At 41.8% G+C, this 24,582-nt stretch overlaps 1 protein-coding gene across 1 annotated transcript; it reads left to right on the top strand.

Moving 5' to 3' along the window:
* The first annotated feature begins 387 nt into the window (after positions 1-387).
* med10 (mediator complex subunit 10) lies at positions 388-9,636 on the top strand. Its single transcript, XM_061882544.1, has 4 exons — positions 388-637; positions 6,729-6,812; positions 9,044-9,146; positions 9,216-9,636. The coding sequence occupies exons 1-4, from the start codon at positions 516-518 to the stop codon at positions 9,309-9,311; spliced, it is 405 nt and encodes a 134-aa protein (XP_061738528.1). The 5' UTR covers positions 388-515; the 3' UTR covers positions 9,312-9,636.
* Positions 9,637-24,582: the final 14,946 nt, after the last annotated feature.

The raw sequence follows: 24,582 nt of genomic DNA, 5'->3' as shown, positions 1-24,582 counted from the left end.
GATTAACGTGGACCCCGACTTAAACAAATTGAAAAACGTATTCGGGTGTTACCATTTAGTGATCAATTGTACTGTGCAATCTACTAATAAAAGTTTCAATCAATCAATCAATCAAAAAAACCAAAACTGATAATTGGTGTCGAAAGTGCCTGATTGATAACGTCGTAATGCTTACCTGTTTCTGAATAATATAATAATACAAAAAAAATCATCTTAAGGACTTTTAAAAATAATATTTAAATAAAAGACACATTTAAACTGGTAATTCATTTTAAATTAGTCAATTTTGGACGCAAACATATACGTTTTTACTTCCCCACACCACGACGTTTTTTCGCATAATACGACAAGAAATGTCACCATGGTAACAACCCAGAGACAGCGGCCATTGGCGGGCTCGTTGCCGTAAAGCAGAACTGACTTAGCATCGGTGGCTAACACTCCACCGGCGATTATTTGGGACACCCCGGACCACTTGAGGTCATTTTCCGCCCTCCGGGTAGCATTAAACTGTTATGGCGGAGAAAAATGAAAACCTAGAGGAGCACCTGGAGAAGTTTGTCGAAAATATCCGACAGCTCGGGATCATTGTCAGCGACTTCCAGTCCAGCAGTCAAGCGGGTCTCAACCAAAAGCTGTGAGTCATATTTCATCTTTCAAACATGAATAAGTAACAAACCATCACTCAATCAATATTTGTTTATATAGCCTTAAATCACAAGTGTCTCAAAGGGCTGCACAAACCACAACGACATGCTCGGTAGAGCCCACATAAGGGCAAGGAAAAACTCACCCAAATGGGACGTTGTTGACAGTGACAATGATGACTATGAGAAACCTTGGAGAGGACTGCATATGTGGGGTAACCCCCTCCCCCGAAAGGATGTCGAGCGGGTCTAACATGATATTGTGAAAGTCCAGTCCTTAGTGCAGGGGTCGGGAACCTTTTTGGCTGAGAGAGCCAAGAATCCAAATATTTTAAAATGTATTTCCGTAAGAGCCATATCATTTTTTTTTCAACACTGAACACAACTAAACGCGTGCATTTTTAAGTAAGACCAACATTACTAGAGTATAATAGGTCTCGTATTCTTTGTAATAACGTTGATATTCTGAAACTAACTGTGGAGGGGCGTGGCCTGCGGGCCTGCAGCAAAGCGGGGTGTGCCAGGACCGGTCTCGAAATCAGCGACAGGTGCGTACATGGCCCACTTGGGCCTTGTTATCTAATCACCTGTCGCTCTGTTATAAGCAGCAGCCGGGAGGAGAGACAGGGTTGGAGCTGGAGCCAGAGCGCGAGCGAGAACAAAAGAGAAAAAGACAATTGCTGGAAAGCAACTGAGAGACTTATTGAAAAATAAAAAAATAGTAACCCTGAAAAAGGCTTTCATGTCGGTGCTTGGTGGTCTGAAGAACCCCCAGGAGGGCAAGCCCTAAAAAAAAAACTATAATAAATAAATAATGCAATTTCTTGAACAAGTGCGGTAGAAAAAAGGATGGATGGATTCAAATGCATGAGCATGTTTAATATTTTTAACATTTTGATTACAAGTGGAATTAGTCATTACTTATCGTGTTAAGAAGTGTCAGCTCAGATTTATCTGAGAGCCAGATGCAGTCATCAAAAGAGCCACAGGTTCCCTACCCCTGCCTTAGTGGATCTAACATAACCATGAGAGTTCATTCCAAAGTGGATCCAATATAGTAGCGAGAGTCCCGTCCACAGTGGAGCCAGCAGGAAACCATCTCAAGCGGAGGCGGATCGGCAGCGCAGAGATGTGCCCAACCGATACACAGGCGAGCGGTCCATCCTGGGTCCCGACTCTGGACGAGCGGTCCATCCTAGGTTCCCGACTCTGGACAGCCAGTACTTCATCCATGGCTATCGGACCGGACCCCCTCCACAAGGGAGAGGGGGACAGAGGAGAAAAGAAAAGAAACGGCAGATCAACTGGTTTAAAAAAGGGCTCTATTTAAAGGCTAGAGTATACAAATGAGTTTTAAGATGAGACTTAAATGCTTCTACTGAGGTGGCATCTCCAACTGTTACCGGGAGGGTATTCCAGAGTACTGGAGCCCGAATGGAAAACGCTCTATAGCCCGCAGACTTTTTTTGGGCTCTGGGAATCCCTAATAAGCCGGAGTCCTTTGAACGCAGATTTCTTGCCGGGACATATGGTACAATACAATCGTCAAAATAGAATAGAATAGACTTTGTCATTATATTTGCATATAACGAGATTAAAGACTCCAACTTAAGGTGCGGTTTTGGGAACAAGAAAAGAAAAGAAATGGCAGATCAACTGCTATAAAAAGGGGGTCTATTTAAAGGCTAGAATATACAAATGAGTTTTAAGATGAGACTTAAATGCTTTTACTGAGGTAGCATCTCCAACTGTTACCGGGAGGGCATTCCAGAGTACTGCAGCCCGAATGGAAAACGCTCTATAGCCCGCAGACTTTTTTTGGGCTCTGGGAATCACTAATAAGCCGGAGTCCTTTGAACGCAGATTTCTTGCCGGGACATATGGTACAATACAATCGGCAAGATAGAATAGAATAGACTTTGTCATTATATTTGTATATAACGAGATTAAAGACTCCAACTTAAGGTGCGGTTGTGGGAACAAATATGGGGTAAAATGAATAACACAAGATGTAACAAAAGGAAAAATTATCAATTGAAATAAACAGACTACTATCCAATAAAAATAACAAACAATCCTGTACAATATACAGAACACTATAGAAATACAAATTACTGTACAATATACAGAACACTATAGAAATACAAAGTACTGTACAATATACAGAACACTATAGAAATACAAATTACTGTACAATATACAGAACAAGACGAGTACCGAAGTAATAAATAACAATCCGTGTCGGACGTATTGCACTCGAAGGGTAATATTTTGCACAGTAGGGTTTTAGGGCAGGATATTGTATTGGGGTGAATTATTATTATTATTATAAGTTAGAGTTCAACATGGTGACAGTCACCGATTCTGTTCATAACTTTTATGGACAGAATTTCTAGGCGCAGCCAAGGCGTTGAGGGGTTCCGGTTTGGTGGCCGCGCGATTGGGTCTCTGCTTTTTGCAGATGATGTGGTCCTGATGGCTTCATCTGGCCGGGATCTTCAGCTCTCGCTGGATCGGTTCGCAGCCGAGTGTGAAGCGACCGGAATGAGAATCAGCACTTCCAAGTCCGAGTCCATGGTTCTCGCCCGGAAAAGGGTGGTGTGCCATTTCAGGGTTGGGGAGGAGACCCTGCCCCAAGTGGAGGAGTTCAAGTACCTAGGAGTCTTGTTCACGAGTGGGGGAAGAGTGGATCGTGAGATCGACAGGCGGATCAGTGTGGCGTCTTCAGTAATGCGAACGTTGTACCGATCCGTTGTGGGGAAGAAGGAGCTGAGCCAGAAGGCAAAGCTCTCAATTTACCGATCGATCTACATTCCCATCCTCACCTATGGTCATGAGCTTTGGGTCATGACCGAAAGGATAAGTTCACGGATACAAGCGGCCGAAATGAGTTTCCTCCGCCGGGTGGCGGGGCTCTCCCTTAGAGATAGGGTGAGAAGCTCTGCCATCCGGGAGGAACTCAAAGTAAAGCCGCTGCTCCTCCACATCGAGAGGAGCCAGATGAGGTGGCTCAGGCATCTGGTCAGGATGCCACCCGAACGCCTCCCTAGGGAGGTGTTAAGGGCACATCCAGCCGGTAGGAGGCCACCGGGAAGACCCAGGACACGTTGGGAAGACTATGTCTCCCGGCTGGCCTGGGAACGCCTCGGGATCCCCCGGGAAGAGCTAGACGAAGTGGCTGGGGAGAGGGAAGTCTGGGCTTCCCTGCTTAGGCTGCTGCCCCCGCGACCCGACTTCGGATAAGCGGAAGATGATGGATGGATGGATGGATGGTGACAGCTCTGGGAAAAAAAAGCTGTTTCTAAGCCTGTTTGTTAGGCTGGAGCTAGTTCGTGTAGTATTTTATACGTAAGTAGTAAAACCTTAAAGTCACATCTTAAGTGCACAGTAAGCCCGTGCAGGTGAGCCAGAATAGTTATATATATATAGGTATATATGTATGTAAAGGTACATACAGTATAGGCGTAATATGATCAAACTTTCTTGTTCTTGTCAAAAGTCTAGCAGCCGCATTTTGTACCAACTGTAATCTTTTAATGCTAGACATGGGGAGACCCGAAAATAATACGTTACAGTAGTCGAGGCGAGACGTAACAAACGCATGGATAATGATCTCAACGTCTTTAGTGGACAAAATGGAGCGAATTTTAGCGATATTACGGAGATGAAAGAAGGCCGTTTTAGTAACGCTTTTAATGTGTGACTCAAACGAGAGAGTCGGGTCCAAGATAATACCCAGATTCTTTACCGAGTCACCTTGTTTAATTGTCTGGTTGTCAAATGTTAGTTGTTTTATTAAATAGAGGTCGGTGTCTAGCAGGACCGATAATCAGCATTTCCGTTTTTTTGGCGTTGAGTTGCAAAAAGTTAGAGGACATCCATTGTTTAATTCCATTAAGACACGCCTCCAGCTGACTACAGTCCGGCATGTTGGTCAGCTTTAGGGGCATGTAGAGTTGGGTGTCATCAGCATAACAGTGAAAGCTAACACCGTATTTGCGTATGATGTCACTTAGCGGCAGCATGTAGATGCTGAAGATTGCAGGGCCAAGGACCAAACCCTGGGGAACTCCACACGTTACCTTAACATAGTCCGAGGTCATACTGTTATGGGAGACGCACTGCATCCTGTCAGTAAGATAAGAGTTAAACCAAGACAGGGCTAAGTCTGACATACCAATTGGTGTTTTGATACACTCTAATAAAATATTGTGATCGACGGTATCGAAACCAGCGCTAAGATCGAGGAGCAGCAATATAGATGACGCTCAATGTAACGCTGTGAGTCATGTTTGATCGTGCAAACAGTAATAAGTAACAATGTAAAGCTGTGAGTCATGTTTGATCTTGCTTACATTAATAAGTAACAAGGTAAACAATGTAAAGCTTAGTCATGTTTGATCGTGCAGACATGAATAAGTAATGTAAACAATGTAAAGCTGTGAGTCATGTTTGATCGTGCAGATATGAATAAGTAATGTAAACAATGTAAAGTTGTGAGTCATGTTTGATCATTCTTACATTAATAAGTAACAATGTAAAGCTGTGAGTCATGTTTCATCTTGCAGACATTAAAGGCCTACTGGAAATAAATGTTCTTATTTCAACGGGGATAGCAGGTCCATTCTATGTGTCATGCTTGATCATTTTGCGATATTGCCATATTTTTGCTGAAAGGATTTAGTAGATTCGTGGATGAGGAAAGTGAGAGTGAAAGACTCGAAAAAAAAAAAAACTAGACGGCAGAGCGATTCAGATTTTACTCGGACAATTTTGGAAAATCACTTATCTGCTTATTGTGTTACTAGTGTTTTAATGAGATTAAATGGTCGTACCTGTACAATCTGAAAGTCGGAGGGGTGTGGTGACTGTGGGAAGCCACGTTTCTCGACAAGGCGAAGGCAGCTGATGCTTCCTCCACGGTGGCAGCAACTAATGGTCGGAGGCGGCCGGTCGGTAGGAGGCTTAGAGAGTCTGCAGCAGCCTCTTTGACAGGTGCAGGAGGAACGACGCAACTCTCCGCTCATGTCTACGGTAGGAGCCGACTTATTCCCACCATTTTCTCACTGAAACCTGCAAGTTGACATGTGGTAGGGAACCATATTCGCTTGACCGCTGTTCCATAGTAAAGTTTCACCGTCATCTTTTGGGAATGTAAACAAGGAAACAAAGAAACACCGGCTGTGTTTGTGTTGCTAAAGCGGCCGCAATAATAATAATAATAATAATGGATTAGATTTATATCGAGCTTTTCTATTGTTAGATATTCAAAGCGCTCACAGAGAACTGGGAACCCATTATTCATTCACACCTGGTGGTGGTAAGCTACATATGTAGCCACAGCTGCCCTGGGGTAGACTGACGGAAGCGTGGCTGCCAGTTTGCGCCAACGGCCCCTCCGACCACCACCAATCATTCATTCATCATTCATTCACCAGTGTGAGCGGCACCGGGGGCAAGGGTGAAGTGTCCTGCCCAAGGACACAACGGCAGCGATTTTGGATGTCAATAGGTGGGAAGCGGACCTGCAACCCTCAGGTTTCTGGCACGGCCTGTCTACCCACTACGCCATGTTGCCCCAAATACACCGCTTCCCACCTACATCTTTCTTCTTTGACGTCTCCATTATCAATTGAACAAATTGCAAAAGATTCAGCAACACAGATGTCCATAATACTGTGGGATTATGCGACGAAAAGAGACGACTTATAGCTGGGAACGATGCTGGACCAAAATGTCCTCTACAATGCGTGACATCACGCGCACGCGTCATCATACCGCGACGTTTTAGCATGATACTTCCGCGCGAAATTTAAAATTGCAATTTAGTAAACTAGTGTTGGCATGTGTTGCAATGTTAATATTTCATCATTGATATATAAACTATCAGACTGTGTGGTCGGTAGCAGTAGGCCTTTAATGAGTAACAATGTAAACAATGTAAAGCTGTGAGTCATGTTTGATCGTGCAGACATGAATAAGTAACAATGTAAACAATGTAAAAGTGTGAGTCATGTTTGATCGTGCCTACAATAACCTGTAACAATGTCAGCTAAAACTGTCTGTCTTGTTGATTTGCAGGAATTTAATGATAACCGGACTGCAAGACATTGAGAAATGCCGACAACAGCTACACGAGATCAACGTACCTCTGGAGGTGTTCGAGTGAGTCTGGACAACAATGATGTCATTATAGCCTACTACCTTACAGTCTGGACAACAAGCATGTCATTATGTCATTATTGGGACGGCGTGGCGCAGTGGGAGAGTGGCTATGCGCAACCCGAGGGTCCCTGGTTCAATTCCCACCGAGTACCAACTTCGTCACGTCCGTTGTGTCCTTAGCAAGACACTTCACCCTTGCTCCTGATGGGTGCTGGTTGGCGCCTTGCATGGCAGCTCCCTCCATCAGTGTGAATGTGTGTGTGAATGGGTAAATGTGGAAGTAGTGTCAAAGCGCTTTGAGTACCTTGAAGGTAGAAAAGCGCTATACAAGTACAACCCATTTATTTATTTATTTATTATATCATACAGTTGCTGCTTATGGGGCGGTATAGCTCTGTGGCAGCAACTTCAGGTTCAATCCCCACTTCTGCCATCCTAGTCACTGCCGTTGTGTCCTTGGGCAAGACACTTTACATGCCTGCTCCCAGTGCCACCCACACTGTTAATGTAACTTAGATATCGGGTTTTACTATGTAAAAGTGCTTTGAGTCACAAGTGAAAAGCGGCACATAAATATAGTTCACTTAGGGCGGTATAGCTCAGTCGGTAGAGTGTTCGTGCCAGCAACTTGAGGGTAAATGGTTTATACTTGTATAGCGCTTTTCTACCTTCAAGGTACTCAAAGCGCTTTGACACTATTTCCACATTCACACACACATTCGCACACTGATGGCGGGAGTTGCCGTGCAAGGCGCTAACCACCACCCATCAGGAGCAAGGGTAAAGTGTCTTGCTCAAGGACACAACGGATGTGACGAGGTTGGTAGAAGCTGGGGATCGAACCAGGAACCCTCAGGTTGCTGAAACGGCCACTCTCCCAACCGCGCCACGCCGTCCCCAGGGTTCCAGGTTCGATCCCCGCTTCCGCCATCCTAGTCACTGCTGTTGTTTCATTTGGGCAAGACACTCTACCCACCTGCTGCCAGTGCCACACACACTGCTTTAAATTTAACTTAGATATTGGCTTTCATTATGTAAAAGTGCTTTGAGTCACTAGAGAAAAGCGCTATATAAACATAACTCACTTCACAATTACATCAAACCCTATAGTCAAACCAGATCATATAGTTTATGGTAAACTTCGACGTCCGGGGACTCCATTTAAGCATGTTATGATTTGCTTACACATCATAACAAAGTACCGTATTTCCTTGAATTGCCGCCGGGTATATAGTATGCGCCTGCCTAGAATTACTGCTGGTTAGAACTCGTTTGCAAAATAATTAGTGCATGCTTAGCATTACCGCCGGCTCAGGATTAACGCCGGGTCAAACTTGCTTCGCAAAATTGTATTTTTATTAGCGCATGTTTAGAATTTCCACCGGGTCAAACTCGTCACGTCACGAGTGACACTTCCCCTGTCATCATTTTCAAAATGGAGGAGGCTGATTTCAATCATTTGAAATCGCATAAAGGGAAGAAGATTAAGAGCTATTCAGTAGGATTTAAGGTCCAAGCTATTGAATATGCTAAAAAGAACAGTAAGCAGCTATGTTTTATTAATATACCGTAGCTGCGTGTGTCAAATATGAGTCATTAAATGACTCCCGCCTCCTGGTGGTAGAGGGCGCTAGTGATCCTTCTCGCGACTACTCGGCTGCAGAAGAAGTGACAACAAGCTGCAAGAGTGAGCAGCGATCGTTTATTTTTTCATGGAGGATTACATATCTAAAATAAAGCAGTTTTCTAAACTGGACTTTCAATCGAAGCAGGAGGCAATAAAGGAAGATCTCCATCGAGACAGAGAGACTTTTAAAACTGAAGAAAGATAAGGAAGACTTCTATAAACAAGTTATCGATGCTTTTGATCAGAAGGAGCTGCGCATGGACTTCATTTATAAGTCAAGGTAAGACCATAATAACATTTTTTTTTAATTAAATGTGCTTTTCATGATGGTATCCTTACATCACACTTAAATTTATAAGCACAGGCCTAATTTTACTGCATGCCTTTGGTAAGCGCCGGAGTGAGAAGAGGTTTTCAAATTAATTAGCGCCCCGGCGGCAATTCAAGGAAATACGGTAACTGTATACATTGCAGCTGAGATAAGATCCAGCACCCCCCGCGACCCCGAAAGGGATTAGTGGTAGACAATGGATGGATGGATGGATGGATGTTAGAAATGTCTGTCAACTTGTGCTGCAGCTAATATGTCTGCTTATGTTGCCAGCTGTATCGACCAGGGCAAAAACCCCCAGCTGTACACCAAGGAGTGTTTGGAGCGAGCCTTGGCAAGGAACGAACAGGTGAAAGGGAAGATCGACACGCTGACGGTAAGAGAAAAGCCTGCGGTTTCTTCCATGATGACACCACGAGGCAAACCGTTGTTTGTTCCATGACAGAAATTCAAGAGTCTTCTCATCTCCGAGCTGGGTAAAGTCTTCCCAGAGGAGATGGCTAAGTACAAGGCCATCCACGGCGACGATGCGCCTTCTTAGTGGCTCCCGAGCTTTCTGAACCTGAGACTCCCTGACATTTGTTCGAAGGGGTTGGACCAAGGAGCACGCTCTGCGGTCGCAACCAAGCTGAGCCGACACGTTCATTTGGATGGCTGGACAAACATGCACATCCTTGTCCTTGTTGCATGGACGTTGTATTAGCAGCTCTTTCCTGAGGCGCTTCTATTTATTTATATCTTTTGTATCCATTCATACACCTTGTACAGGCCACTGTTGCTCAGGTTTCTAGGCGCCATCAATGCAGGCGTTTAACTTCTTCTGACCCCAGCTCTGCATTTGCATTAAAGCTTTTCTATGGAAATAATCCACTTTCAAACGTGCAGTGACTTTGTGTGACATCTCAAAAACAGCAGGGGAGCTTTTAGTGTAAAGGATTTTTCCTGAAACCTAAATACATCCATCCATCCATCCATTTTCTACCGCTTATTCCCTTTCGGGGTCGCGGGGGGCGCTGGCGCCTAAATACAGATTTTTTAAAATTATATCGACATTTATTAGATAAAGAACCAAATACCATATTTCCTTGAATTGCTGCCAGGTATATAGTTTGCGCCTGCCTTGAATTATCCATCCATCCATCCATCATCTTCCGCTTATCCGAGGTCGGGTCGCGGGGGCAGCAGCCTAAGCAGGGAAGCCCAGACTTCCCTCTCTCCAGCCACTTCGTCTAGCTCTTCCCGGGGGATCCCGAAGCGTTCCCATGCCAGCCGGGAGACACAGTCTGCCTTGAATTACTGCCGGGTCAAACTCGCTTCCCAAAATAATTAGCGCTTGCTTAGTATTACCGCCGGGTCAAACACGTCACGTCACGAGTGACACTTCCTCTGTCATCATTTTTAAAATGGAAGAGGTTGATTTCCATCCATCCATTTTCTACCGCTTATTCCCTTTTTGGGGTCGCTGGCGCCTATCTCAGCTACAATCGGGCGGAAGGCGGGGTACACCCTGGACAAGTCGCCACCTCATCGCAGGGCCAACACAGATAGACAGACAACATTCACACTCATTCACACACTAGGGACCATTTAGTGTTGCCAATCAACCTATCCCCAGGTGCATGTCTTTGGAAGTGGGAGGAAGCTGGAGTACCCGGAGGGAACCCACGCATTCACGGAGAGAACATGCAAACTCCACACAGAAAGATCCCGAGCCTGGATTTGAACCCAGGACTGCAGGAACTTCGTATTGTGAGGCAGACGCACTAACCCCTCTGCCACCGTGAAGCCCCGAGGTTGATTTCAATACCGGTGATTTGAAATCGCATAAAGGGAAGAAGATTAACGGCTACTCAGTAGGATTTAAGGTCCAAGCTATTGAATATGCTAAAAAGAACAGTAAGCAGCTATGTTTTATTAATATACCGTAGCTGTCCGACAGACAGGAAGGGCTCGCTGCAGCCCAGCCCAAGATGGCGGGGAGGAGGAGCGGAAGAGCGACATGGACTGAGGTTTTATTGAAAAATAAAAGTCAAACTGGTCAAGCCATGTCCTTCCTTGGTGGTCCTGGGAACCAGCAAGACGACTTGAGACCGTCACAATACCGTAGCTGCGTGTATTTTATTAATTTTCATTTGTTATTCTTAAATTTGTTGGCCCTGCGATGAGGTGGCGACTTGTCCAGGGTGTACCCCGCCTTCCGCCCGATTGTAGCTGAGATAGGCGCCAGCGCCCCCCGCCACCCCAAAAGGGAATAAGCGGTAGAAAATGGATGGATGGATGGATTCTTGAATTTAAACTTTTATTCTTAAAGTTATTGTAAGTAAAAAGAAAAATGTTTTTTTTCTATATACATTTTTATTTATTTATTATGGATCGACCAAGAACTTTACAACCCATTTTGAAATGTTGTATTATAATTTATATACCAAATTATTTATATATTATATATATATATATATATATATATATATATATATACACACACACACACATATAAATATATATATATATATATATATGTATGTATACATATATATGTGTGTATATATGTGTATATATGTATATATATATATATACACTGTATATGTAATATGTATATAAATTAATATGTAATATATTTATGTATACATACATACATATAAATATATGTATGTATACATATATGTGTGTGTATATATATATGTGTATATATATGTAAATTAATATGTAATATATTTATGTATACATATATATGTATATGTGTGTGTATATATATATATATATATATATATATATGTGTATATATATACACATGTATATATATATGTGTGTATATATATACATGTATATATATACATATATATATATATATATATATTTGTGTGTGTGTGTGAAAATCACAAGACTACTTCATCTCTACAGAACTGTTTCATGAGGGGTTCCCTCAATTGTCAGGGGATTTTATATATATATATATATATATATATATATATATATATATATATATATATATATATATATATATATATATATATATATATGTATATATATATATATATATATATATATATATATATATATTACACAGAAGGGTAAGGAAAGCCACCTGCCTTGTGGACTGAAGACGGTGGTGCTGTGGGGGTCGGCCATCATCAGGTGTGACAACACCTGACATGTCTGATCCTGCTGAGGGTTCAGCATCAATGTCAGGGCTTCTCCCGCTGGCTGGTCCTCTGGGAAGGAGACGGGCTTGTTATCGGTGATGAAGGCAGCCCTTTGAGGAGCCCTGGGGACAGGTGGTGTGTCCTGGGCGGACATGTCAGGTGGTGTGTAAGACACACACAAAGAAGGCGTGCACTTACTATGAGACTCGCGTGGAAGACTGGCAGAGTTGTCACGTTCGCCGAGGAGTCCTGTCATTTCAACGGTTAGCATGCGTCAAGTACCAAGTTACATGACTGGGGTGTTCAGCTGAAAAATTGGTGGGCAAAAGTTAGCATGGTAATGTTAGCATGCCAAAATACAAACAGTTCAAATGTGTCAAGTACCAAGTTATTTGTCTCTGAGGTGTTTGGCTGTAAAACTTGTCAATACAAGTTAGCATGGTAATGTTAGTATCCTGTTAGCATGTGTCAAGTACCACGTTATATCACTAGAGTTGCAAAATGCGTTGAAAATGTTAGCATGGTAATGTTTGCATGCAAGAAGGCTGACGTTAGCATGCGTCAAGTACCAAGTTATATGACTCTTAGGTGTTCAGCTGAAAAATTGGTGGGCAAAAGTTAGCATGGTAATGTTAGCATGCTAATAGTTACAATATGTCAAGTACCAAGTTATATGACTCCAAGGTGTTTTGCTGAAAAATTGGTGGGCAAAAGTTAGCATGGTAATATTAGCATGCCAAAATGCAAACAGTTCAAATGTGTCAAGTACCAAGTTATTTGGCTTAGAAGTGTTTGGCTGTAAAACTTGTCAATAAAAGTTAGCATGGTAATGTTAGTATGCTGTTAGCATGTGTCAAGTACCACGTTATATCACTAGAGTTGCAAAATGCGTTGAAAATGTTAGCATGGTAATGTTGGCATGCAAGAAGGCTGACGTTAGCATGCGTCAAGTACCAAGTTATATGACTCTTAGGTGTTCAGCTGAAAAATTGGTGGGCAAAAGTTAGCATGGTAATGTTAGCATGCTAATAGTTACAATATGTCAAGTACCAAGTTATATGACTCCAAGGTGTTTTGCTGAAAAATTGGTGGGCAAAAGTTAGCATGGTAATATTAGCATGCCAAAATGCAAACAGTTCAAATGTGTCAAGTACCAAGTTATTTGGCTTAGAAGTGTTTGGCTGTAAAACTTGTCAATAAAAGTTAGCATGGTAATGTTAGTATGCTGTTAGCATGTGTCAAGTACCACGTTATATCACTAGAGTTGTAAAATGCGTTGAAAATGTTAGCATGGTAATGTTGGCATGCAAGAAGGCTGACGTTAGCATGCGTCAAGTACCAAGTTATATGACTCTGAGGTGTTAAGCTGAAAAATTTGTGGACAAAAGTTAGCATGGTGATGTTAGCATGCTAATAGTTACAATATGTCAAGTACCAAGTTATATGATTCCAAGGTGTTTTGCTGAAAAATTGGTGGACAAAAGTTAGCATGGTAATGTTAGCATGCCAAAATGCAAACAGTTCAAATGTGTCAAGTACCAAGTTATTTGTCTCTGAGGTGTTTGGCTGTAAAACTTGTCAATAAAAGTTAGCATGGTAATGTTAGTATGCTGTTTAGCATGTGGCAAGTACCACGTTATACCACCAGGAGTTGCAAAATGCGTTAAAAAAAGATGTTGGCATGCAAGAATGCTAACGTTAGCATGAAAAAAGTTAGCATGTGTCGAGTACCAAGTAATTGCACTATGAGGTGTTTGGCTGCAAAATTGGCCCAAAAAGTTAACATGGTAATGTTAGCATGCTAACAGTTCGCATGTGTCAAGTGCCAAGTTATATGACTCTGATGTGTTCAGCTGAAAAATTGGTGGACAAAAGTTAGCATGGTAATGTTAGCATGCCAAAATGCAAACAGTTCAAATGTGTCAAGTACCAAGTTGTTTGCCTCTGTGTTTGGCTGTAAAACCTGTCAATAAAAGTTAGCATGGTAATGTTAGTATGCTGTTAGCATGTGTCAAGTACCACGTTATATCACTAGAGTTGTAAAATCCGTTGAAAATGTTAGCATGGTAATGTTGGCATGCAAGAAGGCTGACGTTAGCATGCGTCAAGTACCAAGTTATATGACTCTGAGGTGTTAAGGTGAAAAATTTGTGGACAAAAGTTAGCATGGTAATGTTAGCATGCTAATAGTTACAATATGTCAAGTACCAAGTTATATGATTCCAAGGTGTTTTGCTGAAAAATTGGTGGGCAAAAGTTAGCATGGTAAGGTTAGCATGCCAAAATGCATACAGTTCTAATGTGTCAAGTACCAAGTTATTTGCCTCTGAGGTGTTTGGCTGTAAAACTTGTCAATAAAAGTTAGCATGGTAGTGTTAGTATGCTGTTAGCATGTGTCAAGTACCACGTTATATCACTAGGAGTTGCAAAATGCGTTTAAAAAAAGTAAGTATGGTAGTGTTGGCTTGCAAGAATGCTAACGTTAGCATGATAAAAGTACCAAGTAATTGGACTATGAGAAATTTGGCTGCAAAATTGGCCAAATAAGTTAAAATGGTAATGTTAGCATGCTAACAGTTAGCATGTGTGAAGTACTTATATGACTCTGATGTGTTCAGCTGAAAAATTGCTGGACAAAAGTTAGCATGGTAATGTTAGCATGCCAAAATGCAAACAGTTCAAATGTGTCAAGTACCAAGTTATATTTTTCTCAGGCGTTTGGCTGCAAAATTGGCTAAAGAGGTTAGCATGTTGCTATTGGTAATACTTGCTGAGGCTGAGCCAATCGGTGGCCGTGATACTGAACAGGTTGTTATGGTATTGTCCCGTGGCCGATACAACTGCAGTGTTGATACTTTTTTACTTCATTTAGCCATCACAAAGCTAAGGTGTGGATGCTGTGTTAAAATGTTTAGCATATAGCATCTTAAATGTGCAAAATGATCACATTTGGAAAAAGTTTGGACACCTCTGTCGGAGAGTGTCATGTGACCATAGCCACTGTTCAAACTGATAAACATTTTTTTGTGTGCAAATAATTATTAACTTTAGAATTTGATGCCAGCAACATGTGACAAAGAAGTTGGGAAAGGTGGCAATAAGTACTGATAAAGTTGAGGAATGCTCATCAAACACTTATTGGGAACATCCCACAGGTGTGCAGGCTAATTGGGAACAGGTGGGTGCCATGATTGGGTATAAAAGCAGCTTCCATGAAATGCTAAGTAATTCACAAACAAGGATGGGGCGAGGGTCATCACTTTGTAAGCAAATTGTCGAACAGTTTTAGAACAACATTTCTCAACGAGCTGTTGCAAGGAATGTAGGGATTTTACCATCTACGGTCCGTAACATAATCAAAAGGTTCAGAGAATCTGGAGAAATCCCAGCACGTAAGCGATGATATTACGGACCGTTGATCCCTCGGGCTGTACTCAACAAAAACCAACATCAGTGTGTAAAGGATATCACCACATGGGCTCAGGAACACCTCATACAACCACTGTCAGTAACTACAGTTGGTCGCTACATCTGTAAGTGCAAGTTAAAACTCTACTATGCAAAGCGAAAGCCATTTATCAACAACACCCAGGAACACCGCCGGCTTGGCTGGGCCTGAGATCTTCTAAGGTGGACTGATGCAAAGTGGAAAAGTGTTCTGTGGTCTGACGAGTCCACATTTCAAATTGTTTTTGGAAACAGAGGAAACAAAGAGGAAAATAACCATCCGGATTGTTATAGGCGCAAAGTTCAAAAACCAGCATCTGTGATGGTATGGGGGTGTATTAGTGCCCAAGGCATGGGTAACTTACACATCTGTGAAGGCACCATTAATGCTGAAAGGTACATACAGGTTTTGGAGCAACATATGTTGTCATCCAAGCAATGTTATCATGGACGCCCCTGCTTATTTCAGCAAGACAATGCCAAGCCAGGTGTTACATCAACGTGATTTCGTAGTAAAAGAGTGCGGGTACTAGACTGGCCTACCTGTAGTCCAGACATGTCTCCCATGGAAAATGTGTGACGCATTATGAAGCATAAAATACCACAACAAAGACCCACGGACTGTTCATCCGGGACAACAATATTTGGGGTGGGCTTTAAAGGCACTGCCTTTGGCGTTCTCTACATTCTGTCGCCACATCCGCTTTTCCTCCATACAAACAGCGTGCCGGCCCACTCACATAATATATGCGGCTTATACACACACACACAAGTGAATGCAAGGCATACTTGGTCAACAGCCATACAGGTCACACTGAGGGTGGCCGTATAAACAACTTTAACACTGTTACAAATATGCGCCACTTCAAACAAGAATGACACATTTCGGGAGAACATCCGCACCGTAACACAACATAAACACAACAGAACAAATACCCAGAACGCCTTGCAGCACTAACTCTTCCGGGACGCTACAATATACACCCCCCGCTATCACCAAACCCCGTCCACCTCAACCCCACCGCCGAAAAGAAGCATTCAATTTTTATTAAAATTTTATTTGATATGCCATTGATATTTTTTAATGATTATTATTATTTGAAACTCGATTTTGCATGTCACTATAAAGTTATATAAGCCTAGCTTGTTCAATATTCAATGCAAAACTTGTGTGGGTCCCTATTAAAAGGTTAATTTGTTCAACCTCGGCCCGCGGCTTTGTTCGGTTTTAAATTTTGGCCCACTCTGTATTTGAGTTTGACACCCCTGACTTAAGCTGTACATCAAGCAAGAATGGGGGAAACTTCAGAAAACCACTGTCACTAAATACAGTGTGTCGCTACATCTGTAAGTGCAAGTTAAAGCTCTACTGTGCAAAGCGAAAGCCATTTATCAACAACATCCAGAAACGCCGCCGGCTTCTCTGGGCCCGAGATCATCTAAGATGGACTGATGCAAAGTGGAAAAGTGCTCTGTGGTCTGATGAGTCCACATTTCAAGTTGTTTTTGGAAATATTCGACATCGTGTCATCCGGACCAAAGGGGAAGCGAACCATCCAGACTGTTATCGACGCAAAGTTCAACAGGCGGCATCTGTGATGGTATGGGGGTGCATGAGTGCCCAAGGCATGGGTAACTTACACATCTGTGAAGTCACCATTAATGCTGAAAGGTACATACAGGTTTTGGAACAACATATGCTGCCATCTAAGTGCCGTCTTTTTCATGGACGCCCCTGCTTATTTCAGCAAGACAATGCCGAGCCACATTCAGCACGTGTTACAACAGCGGGGCTTTGTAAAAAAAGAGTGCGGGTACTTTCCTGGCCCGCCTGCAGTCCAGACCTGTCTCCCATGGAAAATGTGTGGTGCATTATGAAGCGTAAAATACGACAGCAGAGACCCCGGACTGTTGAACGACTGAAGCTCTACATAAAACAAGAATGGGAAAGAATTCCAGTTTCAAAGCTTCAACAATTAGTTTCCTCAGTTCCCAAACGTTTTTTGAGTGTTGTTAAAAGAAAAGGTGATGTAACACAGTGGTGAACATGCCCTTTCCCAACTACTTTGGCACGTGTTGCAGCCATGAAATTCTAAGTTAATTATTATTTGCAAAAATAAATAAAGTTTATGAGACTGAACATCAAATATGTTGTCTTTGTTGTGCATTTAACTGAATATGGGTTGAAAAGGATTTGCAAATCATTGTATTCCGTTTATATTTACATCTAACACAATTTCCCAACTCATATGGAAACAGGGTTTGTAATATTGTGTTGCAACACGTTCATGTAGCAACATAAAATTAAAAAAAAAAAGAACATACATGCTATATTTCCCTGACATGTAGACAAAGTTGAGGACCGAGTGCCATCCTGGCCTTCAGCAGACGAGTCATCACGGCCGTGGACCGTCCTTGACGCACACACGTTCACGCCCCATCTTTCCAAACCATCTGCCTACTATCATCCCCGGCAAAAAAAAAAAAAAAAAAAAAGCACTCAGCGGAGTGTCTTCCTGCGTCATCAGTGGAAGTAGCGACCCGGCGTCAGCATCAGACGCCAGGGGAGCGAGAACAGCTTGTGCGTGAGGGTGGCCATAATTGGATGATAAAGGCGCCAAATGAAAAGCATAAATCAGCGTTGCACCTGCCCCCCCCCCCCCCTGAAAGGAGGGTGGATGGAGTGATGCTGCTTCAGAAGGGCATTGATCATAGATGGATGACAAGACAACATCAGGAGTCGTCTGCATTACTGGATCTTGCTTTGCGGAGGAAATTTTTTTTTTTCTGCGGCTTTCATTAAGTCAACATTTTCCACACTGCAAAAACTGAAATCTAAGTAAGATGAAATATGTCAAATAAAGCTGATGTTTGCTTGTTTTCGGTCTGATGAGATGATTTTTCACACTAAGTGTATTTTACTTGTTTTACGGGGTTTGCTCCTAAATAATTTTAGGGTTTCCTTTGGTAAACCGATTAGGGTTAGGGTTAGAAATTTGGTAAGCCGATTTTTTTAATTTTTTAATTCATTTATCTTATTTTATTTTAATTCTGTTTTTTCTCACCACCCCATGGTTTACCTGTATCTCACCTTTTTTGTAAGGAGCACTGGACGTTGTCTGACCAATCAGCGATCCTGTTCTGTCTCCCTGTAATGTTTGATACTGTTCTGTCTCCTGGTAATGTTTGATCCTGTTCTGTCTCCCTGTAATGTTTGATCCTGTTCTGCCTCCCTGTAGTTTGATCCTGTTCAGTTTCCCTGTAATGTTTGATCCTGTTTTATCTCCATGTAATGTTGGACCCTGTTCTGTCTCACTCTAATGCTTGATCCTGTTCTGTCTCCATGTAATGTTGGACCCTGTTCTGTCTCACTCTAATGCTTGATCCTGTTCTGTCTCCTGTAATGTTTGATCCTGTTCTGTCTCCCTGTAAGGTTTGATCCTGTTCTGTCTCCATTTAATGTTAGATCATGTTCTGTCTCCCTGTAGTTTGATCCTATTCTGTCTCCCTGTAATGTTTGATCATGTTCTGTCTCCTGTAATGTTTGATCCTGTTCTGTCTCCCTGTAATGTTTGATCATGTTCTGTCTCCCTGTAATGTTTGATCCTGTTCTGTTTCCCTGTAATGTTTGATCCTGTTCTGTCTCCCTGTAATGTTTGATCCTGTTCAGTTTCCCTGTAATATTTGATCCTGTTCTGTCTCCCGGTAATGTTTGATCCTGTTCTGTCTCACTGTAATGTTTGATCCTGTTCGGTCTCCCTGTAATGTTTGATCCTGTTCTGTTTCCCTGTAATGTCTGATCCTGTTCAGTTTCCCTGTAATGTTTGATCCTGTTCTGTCTCCCTGTAATGTTTGATCCTGTTCAGTTTCCCTGTAATATTTGATCCTGTTCTGTCTCCCGGTAATGTTTGATCCTGTTCCGTCTCACTGTAATGTTTGATCCTGTTCTGTCCCCCTGTAATGTTTGATCCTATTCCGTCTCCCTGTAATGTTTGATCCTGTTCTGTCTCCTGTGATATTTGATCCTGTTCTGTCTCTCTGTTATGTTTGATCCTGTTCTGTCTCTCTGTAATGTTTGATCCTGTTCTGTCTCCCTGTAATGTCTGATCATGTTCAGTCTTCCTGTAATGTTTGATCCTGTTCTGTCTCCCTGTAATGTTTGATCCTGTTCTGTCTCCCTGTAGTGTTAGGATCATGTTCCGTCTCTTTGTAATGTTTGATCCTGTTCTGTTTCCCTGTAATGTCTGATCATGTTCTGTCTTCCTGTAATGTTTGATCCTGTTCTGTCTCCCTGTAATGTTGATCCTGTTCTGTCTCCCTGTAATGTTTGATCCTGTGTTGTCTCCCTGTAATGTTTGATCCTGTTCTGTCTCCCTGTAATGTTTGATCCTGTTCTGTCTATCTGCAAGGTTTGATCCTGCTCTGTCTCCTGTAATATTTGATCCTGTTCTGTCTCCTGTAATTTTTGATCCTGTTCTGTCTCCTGTAATGTTTGATCCTGATCTGTCTCCCTGTAATGTCTGATCATGTTCTGTCTCCTGTAAAGTTTGATCCTGTTCTGTCTCCCTGTAATGTTTGATCCTGTTCTGTCTCCTGTAATATTTGATCCTGTTCTGTCTCCCTGTAATGTTTGATCCTGTTCTGTCTCCTGTAATGTTTGATCCTGTTCCGTCTACCTGTACTGTCTGATGCTGTTTTGTGTTTTTTTGTAATGTCTGATCCTGATTTTTCTCCCTGTAATGTCTGATAATGTTCTGTCTTCCTGTAATGTTTGATCATGTTCTGTCTCTTTGTAATGTTTGATCCTGTTCTGTCTCCTATAATGTTTGATCCTGTTCTGTCTCCTGTAATGTTTGATCCTGTTCTGTCTCCCTGTAGTTTGATCCTTTTCTGTCTCCCTGTAATGTTTAATCCTGTTCTGTCTCCTGTAATGTTTGATCCTGTTCTGTCTCCATGTAATGTTGGACCCTGTTCTGTCTCACTCTAATGATTGATCCTGTTCTGTCTCCTGTAATGTTTGATCCTGTTCTGTCTCCCTGTAATGTTTGATCCTGTTCTGTCTCCCTGTAATGTTTGATCTTATTCTGTCTCTTGTAATATTTGATCATGTTCTGTCTCCCTGTAATGTTTGATCCTGTTCTGTCTCCTGTAATGTTTGATCCTGTTCTGTCTCCCTGTAATGTTTGATCCTGTTCTGTCTCCCTGTAATGTTTGATCCTGTTCTGTCTCCCCGGCGGCAATTCAAGGAAATAAGGAATTCCTCAGTCCCAGAAGATGCAAAAGCATCCTGGCTGTGGTGGAAGTGATGTTTCAAAGGTGCCTGGGAAGAGCGTGAGTGCATCGTCTCACATTTCTCAGCCTTGCTCAGGGCTTTTTTTTTTTTTTCCTTCCTCCGGAGCTGTGCAGGGGAACTTAACCAAATCAGCGTTCTCACAGCAGACACTTGCGCAATTACACAGAAATGATATGGATTTTCTTTGTCTGGCGGTGAAAGATGGAGCCGTGTTACAAAAGAAAAAAAGGCTGCTCTGGCAAACATACTAATGTGGTTAGCACAACCGGAGACGCGTTAATATTGATTTGAGACCCCGAGGAATGTGATGGAGAAAATGGCCCGCCTTATGAAGTTAATTGAATTCTTCTGCGGTCTGAGGCGTTGAAAAGGATTTATGTCACCGTTAGAATAATGATGTGTAAGTTATCACGCAACTCTTATGCTTAAAAGGCCCTTGCTACGGTTATTAGCTATTGTGCTCAAGTTGTACTTTTCTATCTGTGCAAGGACAAACGTTGTTATCAGTCAGAGCATAAGAGGGGTGAGCTCGCCGCAGATATTTTGTTTGTCTTAGCCCGACAGCACGCACGCAGACGAAGCAGAGACAAGGCCCCAGTACAGTCCGTCACGTATTGTACGTACCGGAAGCTGCTTTGCGTGAAATGTGTGGCCACTCTTATTAGAGGCAGCCTCAGTGATGTAACCAGGGACCTCCCAAATAAATGGGGGAGAACTTGGGCTGGACTTTAGAGCGTAGGTTGTTTCTGTAATTAGAGTACAGCCCAAAACGTCTCTCCTCATTGAGCCAAATTGAACTCTGTCTCTGCATGATTCCTTGCTTCTTGTCTGTTTAATAGATGTCATCAGTGTTTCTAGCAAAACATGGACATTTTACAACATTTACTTGCTTAGTATAATGTTCTTTTTTTTTTAATGCTCCCTTTGTTGCCATGGACACTTTTTTTTTTTGCACCTGCCTCTGATCACTTATCAGCAAACTATTTTAAAGTTAAAGTTAAATTAAAATACCAATGATAGTCTCACACACACACTAGGTGTGGAAAAATTATTTTCTGCATTTGACCCATTGCCCTTAATCACCCCCTGGGAGGTGAGGGGAGCAGTGAGCAGCAGCGGTGGCAGCGCCCGGGAATAATTGTTTGTGATTTAACCCCCAATTCCACCCCTTGATGCTGAGTGCCAAGCAGGGAGGTAATAGCTCCCATTTTTATAGTCTTTGGTATGACTCGGCCGGGATTTGAACTCACAACTTAGCCATCTCAGGGCGGACACTGAGTAGGTTCCTTCCTTCTTTTCCACTTAAGCCCCTTCGACACTAAGCCGGCTAAGGTTATCCAAGGTAAATCCCACCTAACCTTATCGGTGTCCACACACACACAGACACACACAATGGTCCTTCGAGTCCGTGACATACATGGCGGAAAATAACTGATACAGTCTGCTTTGCCAGTCCAAAAGCATTCATTGTTTTCCGTAGTCTTCCCTCGACGGCTAGGTAATACAAAGCACACGCAACCTTTTTTAATCATATCCACGGGAGCCCGCATTCTCGTTGTCTCTCCTTCAACAAACGAACAAAGTTTTTGGCTAAGTAGAATCACAGCTGACCCGGATATTGGAAAGTTCTCTTACCGTCTGAGAAGTGTTGTATCCTAAATAGCTGCAATGGCTTTCTCTAAAAGTATTCATGTGTGCTTTCCACATGTAGAAGAAGGAGAAACACAAGCTCACTTCCATCTTTTTAGCTCTGGTTGTTGTGAAGCTGGCTGTGGCGCCTTCTTTCGGGCGTTACTTCCTCTCCGAACTAAGTTTGTACAGGATCAATGAGTCCATACAAAGCTAAGAGCCGGAAATCCAAGAAATACAGGACACACTTAAAAAAATTGTCCGAGGAGGGGAACCTTAAAGGCCTACTGGAACCCACTACTACCGACCAAGCACTCTGATAGTTTATATATCAATGATGAAATATTAACATTGCAACACATGCCAATATGGCCTTTTTAGTTTACTAAATAGCAATTTTGAATTTCGCGCGGAAGTATCATGCTAAAACGTTGCGGTATGATGACGCACTGAAGAGGACATTTTGTTCTAGCACCGTTCACAGCTATAAGTCGTCTCTTTTCATCGCATAATTCCACAGTATTCTGGACTTTAGTGTTGCTGAATCTTTTGCAATTCGTTCAATGAATAATGGAGACGTCAAAGAAGAAAGCTGTAGGTGGGAAGCGGTGTATTGCGGCCGCCTTTAGCAACACAAACAGCCGGTGTTTCATTGTTTACATTCCCGAAATATGACGGTGAAGCTTTACTATGGAACAGAGCGGTCAAGTGAACACGGTTGGATTGGACCACACACACAAAGTACAGTGTATTATGCAGCGATCATTTCGAAAGATCGTGGTACGAAGAGGTACCCTGGCGAAGGGCAGGGATGGGCATCGCCACCACCCGTCGACTGGTGCTGAAGAAAGGTGTGGGGCTAGCTAATTGCTTTGTAGATGTTGGAAACAGCAGGAGGCAATGTTCAGGTAAAAAGGTGGCTGATGCTTAAACCAAAAATAAACAAAATGTGAGTGCCTTTAAGAAAAGGCATTGAAGCTCAGGGAAGACTATGCAGAACCAAACTACAACTGAATTGGCTACAAAGTAAACAAAAACAGAATGCTGGACGACAGCAAAGACTGAATATGACAAGACAATCAACAATGTCCCCACATAGAAGGATAAAAACAACTGAAATATTCCTGATCGCTAAAACAAAGGAGATGCGAGAAATATCGATCAAAGGAAGACATGAAACTGCTACAGGAAAATACCAAAAAAAGAGAAAAAGCCACCAAAATAGGAGTGCAAGACAAGAAGTAAAAGAGTACACACAGGAAAAGAGCAAAAAAGTGAAAATAAGTCAGGGTGTGATGTGACAGGTGGTGACAGTACACCTACTTTGAGACAAGAGCTATAGTCATGCATGCTTGTTAATGCTTTAAAGCAGGGGTCACCAACGCGGTGCCCGTAAGGACCAGATGAGTCGCCCGCTGGCCTGTTCTAAAAATAGCTCAAATAGCAGCACTTACCAGTGAGCTGCCTCTATTTTTTAAATTGTATTTATTTACTAGCAAGCTGGTCTCGCTTTGCTGGACATTTTTAATTCTAAGAGAGACAAAACTCAAATAGAATTTGAAAATCCAAGAAAATATTTTAAAGACTTGGTCTTCACTTGTTTAAATATATTCATTTATTTTTTTTAACTTTGCTTCTTATAACTTTCAGAAAGACAATTTTAGAGAAAAAATACAACCTTAAAAATGATTTTAGGATTTTTAAACACAAAAAAACTTTTTACCTTTTTAAATTCCTTCCTCTTCTTTCCTGACAATTTAAATCAATGTTCAAGTAAATTTTTTTTATTATTATTGTAAAGAATAATAAATACATTTTTATTTAATTCTTCATTTTAGCTTCTGTTTTTTCGACGAAGAATATTTGTGAAATATTTCTTCAAACCTATTATGATTAAAATTCAAAAAAAATATTCTGGCAAATCTAGAAAATCTGTAGAATCAAATTTAAATCTTATTTCAAAGTCTTTTGAATTTCTTTTAAGATTTTTGTTCTGGAAAATTTAGAAGAAATAATGATTTGTCTTTGTTAGAAATATAGCTTAGTCCAATTTGTTATATATTCTAAGAAAGTGCAGATTGGATTTTAGCTTATTTAAAACATGTCATCAAAATTCTAAAATTAATCTTAATCAGGAAAAATTACTAATGATGTTCCATACATTTTTGTTTGTATTTTTTCAAAAAGATTCGAATTAGCTAGTTTTTCTCTTCATTTTTTTCGGTTGAATTTTAAATCTTAAAGAGTCGAAATTGAAGATAAACTATGTTTCAGAATTTTAATTTTTTTCGTGTTTTCTC

This window comes from Nerophis ophidion, linkage group LG21 (assembly GCF_033978795.1).
Source record: "Nerophis ophidion isolate RoL-2023_Sa linkage group LG21, RoL_Noph_v1.0, whole genome shotgun sequence".
In the NCBI taxonomy this organism is placed as follows: domain Eukaryota; kingdom Metazoa; phylum Chordata; class Actinopteri; order Syngnathiformes; family Syngnathidae; genus Nerophis; species Nerophis ophidion.
The sequence above is the reverse complement of the archived record's forward strand: the minus strand, read 5'-3'. Positions and strand labels throughout refer to the sequence as shown.

Bases quoted from the DNA above. Each gene is read 5' to 3' on its own strand.
- med10 (XM_061882544.1), top strand. From the start codon at position 516: ATGGCGGAGAAAAATGAAAACCTAGAGGAGCACCTGGAGAAGTTTGTC. The intron at 638-6,728 runs GTGAGTCATATT...GTTGATTTGCAG, and splicing joins GCGGGTCTCAACCAAAAGCT to GAATTTAATGATAACCGGAC. The intron at 9,147-9,215 runs GTAAGAGAAAAG...GTTCCATGACAG, and splicing joins GGAAGATCGACACGCTGACG to AAATTCAAGAGTCTTCTCAT.